General features: G+C 56.9%; 5 protein-coding genes across 5 annotated transcripts; 1 reads left to right on the plus strand and 4 right to left on the minus strand.

The window, feature by feature from the left end:
• Positions 1–466: 466 nt before the first annotated feature.
• B0I36DRAFT_241254 (uracil phosphoribosyltransferase) lies at positions 467–1,924 on the minus strand (the record flags this gene model as incomplete). The annotated part of the gene is made up of 5 exons (XM_046149830.1): positions 467–524; positions 681–891; positions 990–1,090; positions 1,335–1,497; positions 1,711–1,924. 5 exons carry the CDS (start codon positions 1,922–1,924, stop codon positions 467–469), a joined length of 747 nt encoding a protein of 248 aa, XP_046014311.1.
• A 1,408-nt stretch (positions 1,925–3,332) lies between these two features.
• B0I36DRAFT_430689 (uncharacterized protein) lies at positions 3,333–5,381 on the minus strand. Its single transcript, XM_046162543.1, has 4 exons — positions 4,885–5,381; positions 4,487–4,814; positions 4,234–4,407; positions 3,333–4,164 (listed from the first exon to the last, which is right to left on the minus strand). The coding sequence occupies exons 1-4, from the start codon at positions 5,035–5,037 to the stop codon at positions 3,527–3,529; spliced, it is 1,293 nt and encodes a 430-aa protein (XP_046014312.1). The 5' UTR covers positions 5,038–5,381; the 3' UTR covers positions 3,333–3,526.
• A 542-nt stretch (positions 5,382–5,923) lies between these two features.
• On the plus strand, positions 5,924–7,048 carry B0I36DRAFT_321545 (uracil phosphoribosyltransferase-domain-containing protein). The gene is made up of 2 exons (XM_046153719.1): positions 5,924–6,658; positions 6,784–7,048. Exons 1-2 carry the CDS (start codon positions 6,231–6,233, stop codon positions 6,977–6,979), a joined length of 624 nt encoding a protein of 207 aa, XP_046014313.1. The 5' UTR covers positions 5,924–6,230; the 3' UTR covers positions 6,980–7,048.
• Positions 7,049–9,608, minus strand: B0I36DRAFT_321548 (Aldehyde/histidinol dehydrogenase). The gene is made up of 10 exons (XM_046153720.1): positions 9,290–9,608; positions 9,159–9,226; positions 8,971–9,102; positions 8,727–8,897; positions 8,471–8,635; positions 7,864–8,393; positions 7,593–7,840; positions 7,423–7,524; positions 7,307–7,357; positions 7,049–7,248 (listed from the first exon to the last, which is right to left on the minus strand). The coding sequence occupies exons 1-10, from the start codon at positions 9,348–9,350 to the stop codon at positions 7,175–7,177; spliced, it is 1,602 nt and encodes a 533-aa protein (XP_046014314.1). The 5' UTR covers positions 9,351–9,608; the 3' UTR covers positions 7,049–7,174.
• A 629-nt stretch (positions 9,609–10,237) lies between these two features.
• Positions 10,238–11,867, minus strand: B0I36DRAFT_348532 (aldehyde dehydrogenase; the record flags this gene model as incomplete). The annotated part of the gene is made up of 2 exons (XM_046156700.1): positions 10,238–11,292; positions 11,351–11,867. The coding sequence occupies 2 exons, from the start codon at positions 11,865–11,867 to the stop codon at positions 10,238–10,240; spliced, it is 1,572 nt and encodes a 523-aa protein (XP_046014315.1).
• Positions 11,868–12,498: the final 631 nt, after the last annotated feature.

Here is a 12,498-nt window from a genome sequence, read left to right on the forward strand (position 1 = left end):
ACTCTTCCTGTAGATTGAGATCAATTGTGGCACGAGCTAGGCTACTGCGATGGTGTGTATGTGTGTGTGTGGCAGTGTTGATGTGACGCTGCTCTGTATTTTTGTCCCAGCTCTCGGGTGAAGGCATGGTGCCCATATTGCGATGCCCTTTCTGGCTGGCGCGATGACTTGGAGAATTGGTAATCACTCCGGGTGCGACGTGGAGAGCATAAAGCAGGCATATTTAAATCATCGCATGAAACATGTGCAGAAATTGTTGTATACCCTCATAGGCCGCCATAACAGCCTCCCTTATAAAAGCGCTGGCAGCACACCCCGCTAATATCGAGTGTTCAGATAGTGACCTGGCGTGACATGGGATCCTCTTTACCCCTCTTGAAATTGCCCTGAGTCTCCATCGCCAGCCTATGAGAAGCTGCCTTCTCGTGCAAGAAGGCCCCGTCACTCGTCTGATCGGCGTCCGGCATCAACCCACGGTTCCGTAGAAGCGGTCGCCAAAGTCTCCAAGACCAGGGCTGATATGGCTGTGGGTGGAGTCCGTGTCAGCAATGTTCATTGTTGTATGAATGTACGCTCTTAGTGATATGCATGAAGCTTTCGAGCCGCAAAGGAAATTAAGAAAGAAAAGAAAATCCGCTGCAAGTTGCAAAGGAGATGGAAGTTCTCGACGATCAACTTACTTCGACGGCACAGTCAGCTCCTCATCAATCGCCGCAGTGACTATCCTGAGCTGGGGGAACTTGGTCATCAGCTTGGCCACGCCGTACCGCGAGGCCAGGATGTTGACAAAGATGATCTTGTCCTCGGGGACCCCGCCGAGCGTCTTGAGCTTCTCGATGGCCATGGCGGCAGACCCGCCGGTGGCCAGCATGGGCTCGAGAATCAGGACCGCTAAAGCCGTGGTTGTATGCGGTCAGTTTGACGACTAGACGAGGGGGAAGATGCTGGAATGGAGCGGCGAAGGCAGTGAGTGGGAAGAGTTGACTTACTTGCTGATTCGATCTTTGAGGGAAACTTGGAGTAGAGAAAGTGCGGTAGGCTGGTTTCCTCGTTACGCTGGATGAGTATCTTGCCAAAGCATAAGGGGCCTCTGTGAGATGGGAAGAAAAGTCAGAATTGATCCCATTCTTGGACGACGTATCGAGAATTTCCTCCAAGTGGCTGTGTGGGTAGGCCGATGGTCGCCTCCTGCACAGGTCTCATGTCTCCAAGCGAGAGCGTTCCAAATCGTCCTAGATACGTTTCCACGGCTCTCGTCGTGGTTCCTGGAGGAAAACCACGTATCCGTGGCCACGACGCCGGAATTCCACCAAACCATCGCTGGAAAAAGGAACAAAGGTTTAACTGACTGGTAGACCCTCCGCAGAGCGTTCTCGATACTCGCGCCCGCGCGAAGTATGCTGATCCCGCAGACTGGTGTCGTGTGTTTCGACCCTGCAAACTTGGCTCCTGTCGGTGTCTGGACCTGGATGTCCTCTGTTGGTATCATGTCGATTGCTTACGCGAGAGTGCAGTGTTAGTAAGAGCGATAATGAAGCAGACCAGTTTGCGGGCCGCGAGAAATCTGTGCTTTCTCATTCCAGAGAGGGAACCGATCCGGACAAGCTGGCCCTGCACAATAATGCCCCGGAGGTGTAACACAGAGAAAGAGATGGAGAGAGAGCCGTGCGCTTCAAAGACGATGCCTCAAAAAGGGCAGGACCATCTCACCTGCACTGATCAACATGTCCGACACCCTCTCGACCGTCTCGGTGAACTGCCGGCACTCTGTGCTCAAGTCGCGCATCACGGTCATGGCGCTCTTGAGCGTGTTGCCCTGAGGCAGCACGACGACGCGGGATGTGTCATATGTGGCTGCTGTCTCGGGACCGTTTGTCGCTGCAGGGTGGGAGGTTGCAGGCGTCTGAGTTGCCGTCTCGATCATTGTGGCGGTCATTGCCCTGCTGGTGTACGGATCTGCTAACGTCGTGCTTGTTGTCCGAGTGGTCGTGTCGCCGACGAAGTGTGGATGTTGAGTGATGTGCTTTGATGGGAGCGGTTCTGGTTTGGAGGCAGCGGGCACGTGTTTGGGGCGGAGATGTTGCAAAGAGGTCTTGGGTGGTAGCAGAAGAGGCTGTGGCTACAGTAGTAAAGTACGGGTTGTTTACGATATGTGACAGGTACAGGTATAGAGTATGATGATGCAGGCAGGACTTCACCAGAACCGCGAATTGAGTTGCGCCGGGTCTAGCAACAGCACCGCTCGCTCAAACGTACACAAACCACACGCTTGCAGACATGGCCATGGCGCCGGGCTTCCCTCAGCTCGTGCTTCAGCTCCTGATCGGCCAGGCCGTTCATTTCCCCGCATTGAAATCGGCACCCTTCCTTATCTGCAGTCTCGCCTTCAATGTTCTGTCACTGCCCAGACCCCGAAACGTCTGGCTCGCAAGCCGAAGAGACTGTTTGCGACCTTGGCGATTGCGCCGTCAAGGACCATGCGCCGATAGAGCTATCTTTCAGCTTACCACATACTTTCTCCAAGCGCCCAGCCTGTTCCTCTCCGCGATATGCCAAATTCCACTTTCCCCGCAGTCACCCTCTTGTCGTCGGAGCCACCCCTCCGACCTGGGGGGACACTCTCGGCAGCAACCCCTAATGTCGGACACCAACGAGCCCCGGCAGGCCTGCCTGTGCAGCCATCGCATTTGGTGCATTTGTTTAGACCAGGTGTATCCGTTGATTGGCCCAGTCCTCTTCCATCGCATGCAGGATAGCGAAAGCCTCGATCGCGATACGTGACTCGCATCCCACATGCGCTTGCGTGACATGAGGAATTGGGGAAAATGGATGCCAGTGGAGTTCCGGAGACCGCCGGGCGGGGAGGTCCACCTTTGGCCATCAAGTACCGCTGGAGGTATTCAAGTACCCTCCCACAGTCTTAGTGCAAGATAAGCCCCCACTGGCTAGAGAAGGTACTTGCTAGACGTACCTGTGTCTGACGTTATCTACCTGGACCCGGCGCGCAAGGATGCAGCAGGTATGTCCCCACCAGGCGTGCGGAGAAGTCCCGAGTGGGGTAATCGGTGGTTTCCTGGCCATGGTGTCAAAGAGGGAGAGGTGTGCTCAACACCACCACGGATGTACATGACAACTGCGGTTGCGGAGCAAGCAAGGCCACGTGTTCGTGATCATTACGTATCTGATTGCTGGTTGCCGAGCTTTGGTTAGGACCTGGAGAAGTGAGGCACAGATGCTGCGGCTTGGAATCGAGATGACCTCGGCGTGGACCGGGGTTGACATGGCTTGAGCCACAGGAGACACCAACCTTGTGTATGTCTATCAAAGTAGCATTTTGCGTGTAGAATCCAGGTGAACATTTGCCCTGTAGACCACTGAAACAATGTTTCATGTCGCCTCGGAGAAGCCACTGAGGCAACTTCCAACCCTGATGCAAAGCCAATACATTGTTCAAAACCATAACATTTGGAGGTGGTAACTATCTGAAAAACACCTTTTGTTCTATTATATCAAGAGTCCGAGTCGCTCAGAACAGCGTGCCATCGCCCTCAATCAGGATCGGACTCGACTTGGTCTCAGGCCGGTGCTTGGCCGCCAACTCGCGCCCACCCTTCCACGTCCCCGCCTCGAGCATCTGCGCCATGGTCAGCTGCACCCCGCGCGGCTCATAGTGCTTGCTGATCAGGCCGTGCAGCTCGTCGAGCAGCGCCACCGTGAGCGCCCGCCACTCGACGATGACGTCGCCGCTGGCTGGGAAGCTCGGCAGCTTCTCGTGCCCGGAGCGCTGCAGCCCCTGCTGCAGGACCTCGTCCTTGAGCGTGAGGACGCCGAGGTCCGTGAACAGCCCGCCGTTGCGGTACTCGGGCAGGCCGGTACCCGAGTCCATGTTCTTCCACGTGCGGCCGAGGACGCGCACGAACGGCACCGAGAGGGAGTAGGCGAGCCACTGCGTGAGCTTGTGGAACGGCTGGATGGTTGCCGTCTCGGGCGCGTCGGGGCCGGCGAGGTCCTGCAGGACTTTCAGAGGCCAGGCATCGCCAATGGGGATGCCGGAGATGCGTGTCCGGTCCTTGGGCCATGATGGGAGGAGGACTTTCTGGAGGGTGTCCCAGAGAGTGTGGTAGTCGATTGGTTCTGAAGATTGTGTCTCGCCGAGGATGTTGTCTAAGAAGGTTTGTAGATTAGCATGGATTCTTGTGACCTGCGGGGAGAGTCAGTCAGACAGGGACTTACCAACAAGCTGTCCAGGTCGGCCATCCTGGCCAAAGACGTCGGTGTTGTTGAGCAGAGAAGTGCCCACGTTCTTCAGGAGGTTCACGCGGGCCTCGACTCCGATGATGGGGTTCTCAGGGCTGATCTGGAAATACTTCTCGAAAGCCTCAACAGTCAGGGCATTGAGACCCTTACCTGCAATGCGCAAAACTGTCAGTGGCTTTTCCCAAAGAGACTTGTGTGGCAGGTATGTGTAGCTCGTAAGCGCACTCACCGTCGACCCTGGCCGGGTTGTTCTCAGGATCACTTGAGAAGGCGCCAGCCTTGAACATGTACAGCGACGCGACCGCAATGCCTTCACTCCGGTTGAACACAGCTCCGGATCCGGGTTCCTTGAACGTCCACACGTCGCCCGCGCCTGCATCGAGCAGCACCGAGACGAAAAAGAGATCTATCAGCCGCCGGACGATCTCTTCTCTGTTCAATCCATCGTTCTTCCACTGGTTGTGCAGCTCATCTACGCGAGCAACGTTGCCGACATCAAAGTGCTGCCACCGTCCGTGCGGGGGGATACTGCTGTACTTGTCTGGACCGAAGTCGCGCTGCGTCGGGCATGTCATTATTTGTCCCTTGGCGGCCTGGCATTGTCTGGGACAGGGCCCTGGAACTCACGTCTATGACGCTGGCCACGAATTCTGTGACATCCTGCATGCGATCCTGGTGGAACGTGAAGTTGTTGGTCTTGCCCTGCTTGGCGGCTTCGAGGACGAGGCGCGACCTCTCGCGGACGGCCTGGAGCGTCTTGAGGTACTCGATGTCGGCCATTGTGGTGTCTGTTGTGGTGTGGCTCGCTGCGTGTTGTCTTGTGCAAAATCGAGACTGGGCTGAAGAACCGATAAGGTGAGGACGTCAATCTAATGCTCGTCTCGTGTGGGTTGACTATGCCGTGAATAAGCTCATACAAGACAAAGGACCGGCTGGCTGTCACTGAGCTTTCTTGTTTCTCCAACCACTGCTGGTTCCGAATGTGGCCTCATGCAGGAATCAAACACGAGCATGCACACACCGGGTACTTCGAGCTTGGCACGGTCCGACAACGGAGCTGACCAGCCGGCCTGCCAGCATGCAAGTTTCGGCACTTGCGCACGCATCCGTGCCTGACGGGCAGCCTATCGCGGGTGGACACACGACCGTGACCGAGTCGGTGAGGGCCGCCGACGACCCAACGACAAGCTATCGTTGAGACTCTGGTGGTGTGATTGTTCCAGAAAGGAGACCCTGGCTCCCCCGCATCGCAGGAAGTGGGCCTTATCAGGGGTTCCATAGGGGTGGTATCTCCTGCTCCTGGTCGGTACTTGCGGGGCACAGATCGCAAGTACCACGCTACTTCGATACTTTGATCGCAAAGTCCCCCGGTACCTCGCTGATTTCCCCTCACGCTGTCCACCATCCCGGCCGAAACCTGCCTATCAACCCATCGATCAGCCCACGCACCCGCCCGTCTCCGCCAAGGGGACCGTCCCGTACCTGCATTCCTGACGTTATCAGAGGGTCATGTGGCCCGGCATCCACAAGGACACATGCACTGGCCTGGGCGGGCTATGCATCTAGCGATGCCTCGTACGTAACCTGTGCCTGGCAGGCCGCTTGTCTCCGGTCCTGTCTCCGACTGCCCCCAACTTTCTGGCGTCGGGCGCTGTCCCCGCCAGCCGCGCTTGCCCGCCGACCCCCTCGAGGGGCACCGTATATCTCGAAAGTGCTGGCCCTCCTGTGATGAGCTGCACGTATCTTTCTGAGCCAACGTTGTGTGCTTTGTTATGTCATTTTATTGACCTTTACCTTTGAACCGTGTCCTACTCAATCACCCACGATACCCAAGACATAAACACATTAGACACATTTCGTCTTTGCCTCGTTTATTTTCCAAAGAGGCCAGCAACCTGCCTTCTACCTTTCACACTTTCTACATTCTCCCCTCACCTCCAAACACCACCCACATACACACACACATATACACAATGGCGAAGACCTTCACAGTCCCCAGCGACCCGGAGGCGTCGAAACTCCTCGCCCAGCTGCGCGACACATCCCTACCGCCCGCCGTCGTCCGGCGCGTGACCCGCGACCTCACCGCCTCCCTGACCAAGCACGTCCTCAGCCTGCCCGCGCCGCCTTCATCACCGACCGCCAACGACAGCGAGCAGGTCGCCGTCATCGTCGTGCTGCGCTCGGGGCTCGCCATGGTCGACCCCGTCATGGACTTCTTCCCCGACGACGCCGACACCGTCATATACCACCTCGGCATGTTCCGCGAAAAGGTCAGCCTCCAGCCCGTCGAGTACTACAACAAGCTCCCGCCCAAGAACCCCCGCATCAAGCACGCCTACGTGCTCGACCCCCTCGTCGCGACGGGTGGTACCGCCACAGCGGTCATTGGGATACTGAAGTGAGTTTTCTTTTTTTTTTTTTTCTTCCTTTACCTGTTCTGGTTCCACTACAAAATCGGAGATGCTGTTCGCGGCGCCGAGATGGCTTGGAACACGTGCACTAACGCTAGCTGTTTCACTCTAGGGACTGGGGCGTCGAGAAGATCACCCTCTTCTCCCTTCTCGGCAGCAGGACCGGTCTCGAGGCCGTGGCCAACGTCTGGCCCGAGGGCACAGAGGTGTTCGCCGGCGGCGTAGACGACGGGCTGGATGACAAGGGCTACGTCAAGCCCGGTGTCGGTGACATTGGCGACCGGTTGTTTGGAACTGCTTTGTCTTGAAAGGAAGGAGATCATGATGTTATGTGTAAATTCTTTTTGATGCAATAGATATCAATTTTCTGTGCGACGTGCCCCCATTTCTTGAAACTGGCTCCGTGACTTTGCTGGGGTGTGTTCTTGAACTTTTATGGAACCTTTGCAGGTGGCCTTTCTAATTTTCGGAGACGGTTATATATTTCTAGTGGGTGATCAGGTCTAGTGCCAAAGTGTGGTGATAGTCTTGGTCTCGGTGAAGAAATCAAAACCGCCTCTCCCTTGGACATTGTTGTCTATTCACCGAGGGTCAGTGGGTATAATGCGCGTATCGAAATGTTTGGCATGACATACCTCCAAGGAATGAATCTTTGTTGCCTGTGCGGAGTATGGACCCGGAAGCGGCTGTAATTACACGTCAGTCCACTCACCATACACATTCGAATCAGGTTGGACATGATTGAACTCACCCAGTACTGGGACATTGACGCCAATCTGTCCCACGTTGACGGACCTCTGAAAGGTCTGTGCAGTCGTCGGGCTGCCGGTGAAGATTGTGCACCCAATACCATCTAAGCCCCCCGGTCAGTATACTCGCTTCCATGACAGACAACACATCCCCATTTGGCAAACGACTTACATCGGTTTGTGTTGATCAGATCCACGGCCTCTTCCAAGGTGTCAACCTCCATACACACCAAGACCGGCCCAAAGATCTCCTCCTGGTAACAGCTCATATACCGCTTCACATCCGTCAAGATTGTCGGCCCGACAAAGTTGCCATCCGGGTACTCGGGCACACTGTACCCCCTCCCGTCCAGCAGCACCGTGGCCCCTTCCTCCTCGGCGGCACTGATCATGCCCTCGATCCTCGCCTTCGCCGCGGCGCTGACCACAGGCCCCATCGTGACGGCCGGGTTGAAGGGGACCCGACGACCAGGGACTGCGCAATCCCGACCAGGTCCGCCAGCCACTCCCTGGTCGCGCCGCCGACCAGGACCACCACGCTGAGCGCCATGCACCGCTGGCCCGCGAAGCCAAACGCCGCGCCGACAATCGCAAACAGCGTCTTGAACTTGTTGGCGTCGGGCAGCACGACGCCGTGGTTCTTGCCCGAGCACTCGGCCTGCACGCGCTTCCGCGTGGCCCGGGCGTGCTCGTAGATGCGCTCGCCGACAATCTCGGACCCGACGAAGCTCACCGCGCGGATCGAGGGCTGCGCGAGCAACGTGTCCACCGTGGCCTTGGTCCCGTGCACGATGTTGATGATCCCGGGAGGGAAGCCGGCCTGCAGGAAGCACTGGGCCGTGATGTGTGTCACGCCGGGCGTCTTCTCGGACGGCTTGAGGACGACCGTGTTTCCCGCTATGATGGCGTACGGGATCGACCACATGGGGATCATGAACGGGAAGTTGAAGGGCGTAATGGAGAGGCACACCCCCTGATTGTCCAGCAAGGCGTTAGAGAACCGGACGATATTGTGTCCGAGAAAAAGAAAGGGACGTGAGAGCGACATACCAGGGGTTCATTGACCGTATGGGTCTCAAACGACTGAGAAGGGTGATGTGTACCAGCCATCTGTCGAGACCCAGCGCAGGCCGTTTCTACTGCGTCAAACCCTCTCTCAAACTCGGCCTCGGCATCGGCCATGGTCTTGCCAATCTCACCGGTCAAGCATTGTTTCTGTCCGGAAGCAAAAAGCGGCGGGAAACTGGTTAGTATAGCACTATAGTGTAGTAGATCAAACACTAACAAGGGGAACTTGAGCACTTACAATAAGCTGCGCATTCTGCTTCAGCACAAATAGGAGGTCAAGCATGTGGGAGCGCCTCTTGACCAAGGGCGTGGCTGCCCATCCTGGCTGGGCAGCGGCGGCGGCGGCTACTGCATTTTGCGCTTCCGTGGTCGTGGATTCTGGCACCCTCGTGGTGAATCTCTGTGTCGTCTATTGCCGGGTCAGTCCAGGGAGGAAAATTTGCCTTGCCGTGATGACACCGGGGCGCACACGGGCGACATACTGGGTTGTACAACTTTATCCACGTCCTGGCCTGGGAGAGGACGAACTCGTTGTTGAGGAAGTTGTGTGCTGCTCCCGGTGCCGTGACGGAGGTGTCGGTCGATATTGGCTTGCCGTAATAGCTGTTTGTGCTCTGCGAACCTGTTAGGACTCTACTCAACTGGCAATGACTGGGTGAAAAAGGCTCACGCCATTCCGCGGCCGTTTTGGCGGCGGGCTGGACTGTATACTCGCGGTATATGTATAGTGTGTTTCAGCTGCAAAGAGGTCAGCACGATGTCGTCTGTGCATGCACGTGTGTGTGTCGGGACGAAGCTGACCTGAGCCATTGACCGAAGGAAGGGGAGACCCGGCGCTTGGTGGCGGAGCGCCGGGGTCCATGATGAGCTCCGCCGTGCCTGCCGGGCCCGTCCTAAAGATGTCGTGCTCTGCGGGCACGGAGGAGGATGGCGCCACGTCGGTGGGATTGCTGCGAGAAGGAGCGGCCCTGGCGTGCCTCTCAGGGGAGGCAGAGAGTGGGCAAACGAGGCAATGCGTGGTCTTTTGGTTGCTGGCACGCTGTGCTCAAAAGGTCTCAACGCGCTCTGCAGGGGTCTCTGGGGTGCTCGTGCAAACTCCGCTGTCTTGTGGTGGGAGGAGTGTAGAGTCGCACGGGACCGGCGGTGATGGTGGGCCGCTCCGTCGTGGCAGCGACTCGTGAGTACCGGCCGAGCCCCACAACGGACTGGTATCAGAGGGGCCCACTCTTGAACAACCCCAAGGCGCGACTATACTGTTCAGAGACGATGGGATGAATATAGTGCGACTTCCCTCACATAATTTTGGGAGAAGATGTGGAGGGAAGAAATGACCGCTGTCATACTCTTTGATCCGCGATCCATGGAGTTCTTCCGTCTAAATTCACAATGGGAAATTACTGCGAGAGTATATGAGACTGATACGTGCTCAGGGTTCCCAGTCTATGGTGCTCTGAAGAACAGCCTATTGCGGTTCTTCGGTTTACTTGCTAGGCAACACCGCAGGTGAGCTTGAGGAACAAGTGGACGCTCGCCGTGTGCTGCGTGTGACCGTTTTTGTTGGTCGGCCAAGATCGACTATTGCTTAACATGTGCTGTATACTGGTGAGCACGGCACCACACCGCCACTTGCACATCAAGATCGCCAACCAAAACCTCATCACATCTCGAAAGTCTCGTTTATTATCACGACGACTGATTATCCAGAATTTATTGCTTTAATCTATAGCCGGACTAGATCCCAACAGCATATCAAGAATGCGTAGGCATAGCCAGTGTGTTCTTCTTGCCGGCAACCTGCGCGCCGGACCACTTTGCCGTGACGGTCTTGAGCTGCGTGTAGAAATTGACACCAGGCTTGCCATAGAACGTGCTCGCGCCGCCACCGGCAACACTCTTCTTGTTTCCGGTAAAAGAGAACATGGGCAAAGGCACAGGGATAGGCACGTTGATACCGACCTGCCCAGCCTCAATGTTCCTCCTGAACCTCTCCGCGGCACCGCCGGATGTGGTGAAGATGGCGGTGCCATTGCCGTAGTCGTTGTTGTTGATCATCTCGATGCCCTCGTCGAGGGTGTCCACTGTCAGACAAACAAGAACGGGACCAAAGATCTCCTCCTTATAGCACTCCATTGTAGGCTTGGCGTCGGAGATGATCGTGGGACCAACCCAGTTGCCATTGGGGAATTTGGCAGGCTTGTATCCCCTGCCGTCGAGGAGGACCTTGGCGCCTTCCTTCTCGCCGCTCGCAATCAGCTCTTCTATCCGCTTCTTGCTCTGTGGCGTGATGACCGGCCCAAGATCCGCGCCGTCCTCGAAACCACCGTTCACTTGTACAGTCTTGCTGCGTTCTGCAAGCTCCTGGAGCCACTCCTTTGTCTCGCCGACCCAGACCACCACACTTAGCGCCATGCAACGCTGGCCGGCAGCACCAAAGGCGGCGCTGATGATGGCGTCGAGGGTCGACTCCTTGTCGGCATCGGGCATGACCAGCGCGTGGTTCTTGGCGCCCAGGTTGGCCTGGACTCGCTTGCCGTTTGCGCTACCTTTGGCAAAGATGTACTCGCCTGCGCGGTTGCTGCCGACAAAGCTGATGGCCTTGATGTCAGGGCTATCCAGCAGGAAGTTGACAGTCTGGTGCGCTCCGTGAACGACGTTGATCACGCCCTTGGGGAAACCAGCCTTTTGGGCGAGCTCCGCGAGCACCATCGCAGCACCAGGGTCGCGCTCAGAGGGCTTTAGGACGACTGTGTTGCCAGTGATGACAGCTATGGGGATGCACCAGAGTGGAATCATGGCAGGAAAGTCTAGAGATGAGGTTAGTTTTGTCTTTTCTGTTTTACCACTCATAATGAATGAACTCACTGAATGGGCAGATGGCAGCAACGACACCCAGGGGCTCGCGGTACGATCTCGTCTCCATCTCACGGGCGACTTCCAGAATCTCGCCCTTCATGTACTCCGGCCCGGCGCACGCCGCTTCGGCGACTTGGAGACCGCGGAGCACGTCACCTTTAGCATCAGCCACCGTCTTGCCCTGCTCGAGCGTGATGACGGCAGCTAGCCTATCCCAATGCTCCTTGATGAGGCCGACAAAGTTGAACATGATGCGCTGGCGGGCGATGACCGAGGTGTCCCTCCAGCCCGGGAAGGCACGCTTGGCCGACGCCACGGCGGCCTCGAGCTCCGGGATGGTCAGCTCGGGAACGCGAGTGACGAGGTTGTTGGTCGCCGGGTCATGGAGGTCGATGAACTTGTCTGTGGTCGAGTTGTGGAACTCATTGTCGAGAAAGTAGGGCGTGTCCTTTGGGTTCTCGATTTTGGCATGGTCACGAGGGTACGACGTAGCCGTCGTGTCGAGAGTGAGGGGTGACGCCGCCATGGCTGCTGTCTTGTGGTGATGGCTGCGGTGGTGCTCAGGGCAGAACAGCAATGTCTGTAGTGTGTTTAGTCAAAGAAGTAGTAAAAGGAGACAAAACTGGCACACAGGCTGGCAAGACGAAGCGAGAGGGCACCCAGTCGCGAGATGACTGAAGTTTGACTAAGAGAATCACTCCAAGAAATTCTGGCATGTCATGTGGTGTGACTGATGCTGCCCAGCCATGCGTCGCCCAGGTGGAGGCCGTGCGGGACATGCGGGAAACGCGGTGCAGAGAGCGATTCCGCTTGCGCGTGAGGGGCAGCGCCAACGTGTATGCATTGTGGCATTGGAAACGTCAGTCCTGGCGATGTCGGAAGCGGCATGCGTCTGAGCGGAAAAGATACGACAGCCTGACAGACACACTTGGCCCCCTCGCGCTCGGCTGGCAGTGGTCCGAAAACCGCTGTCATGGCCCTGCAATCAGTCCCCGGACATTGAAGACTGAGGTGAACGTGGATCTGAGCGGTGGGAAGGTTGCTGGAAGGGGTGGGGAAGCAGGTAAAGCAGGGGTTCCGGAGATCAGGGGATGGGAACCTTGGGAACGTCGATTGCGGGTGGGACAACACTGAAAGTACCTGGCAGGGGTAGGTAC

Source organism: Microdochium trichocladiopsis (assembly GCF_020744255.1).
Source record: "Microdochium trichocladiopsis strain MPI-CAGE-CH-0230 chromosome Unknown B0I36scaffold_4, whole genome shotgun sequence".
NCBI classification, from domain to species: Eukaryota; Fungi; Ascomycota; class Sordariomycetes; order Xylariales; family Microdochiaceae; genus Microdochium; species Microdochium trichocladiopsis.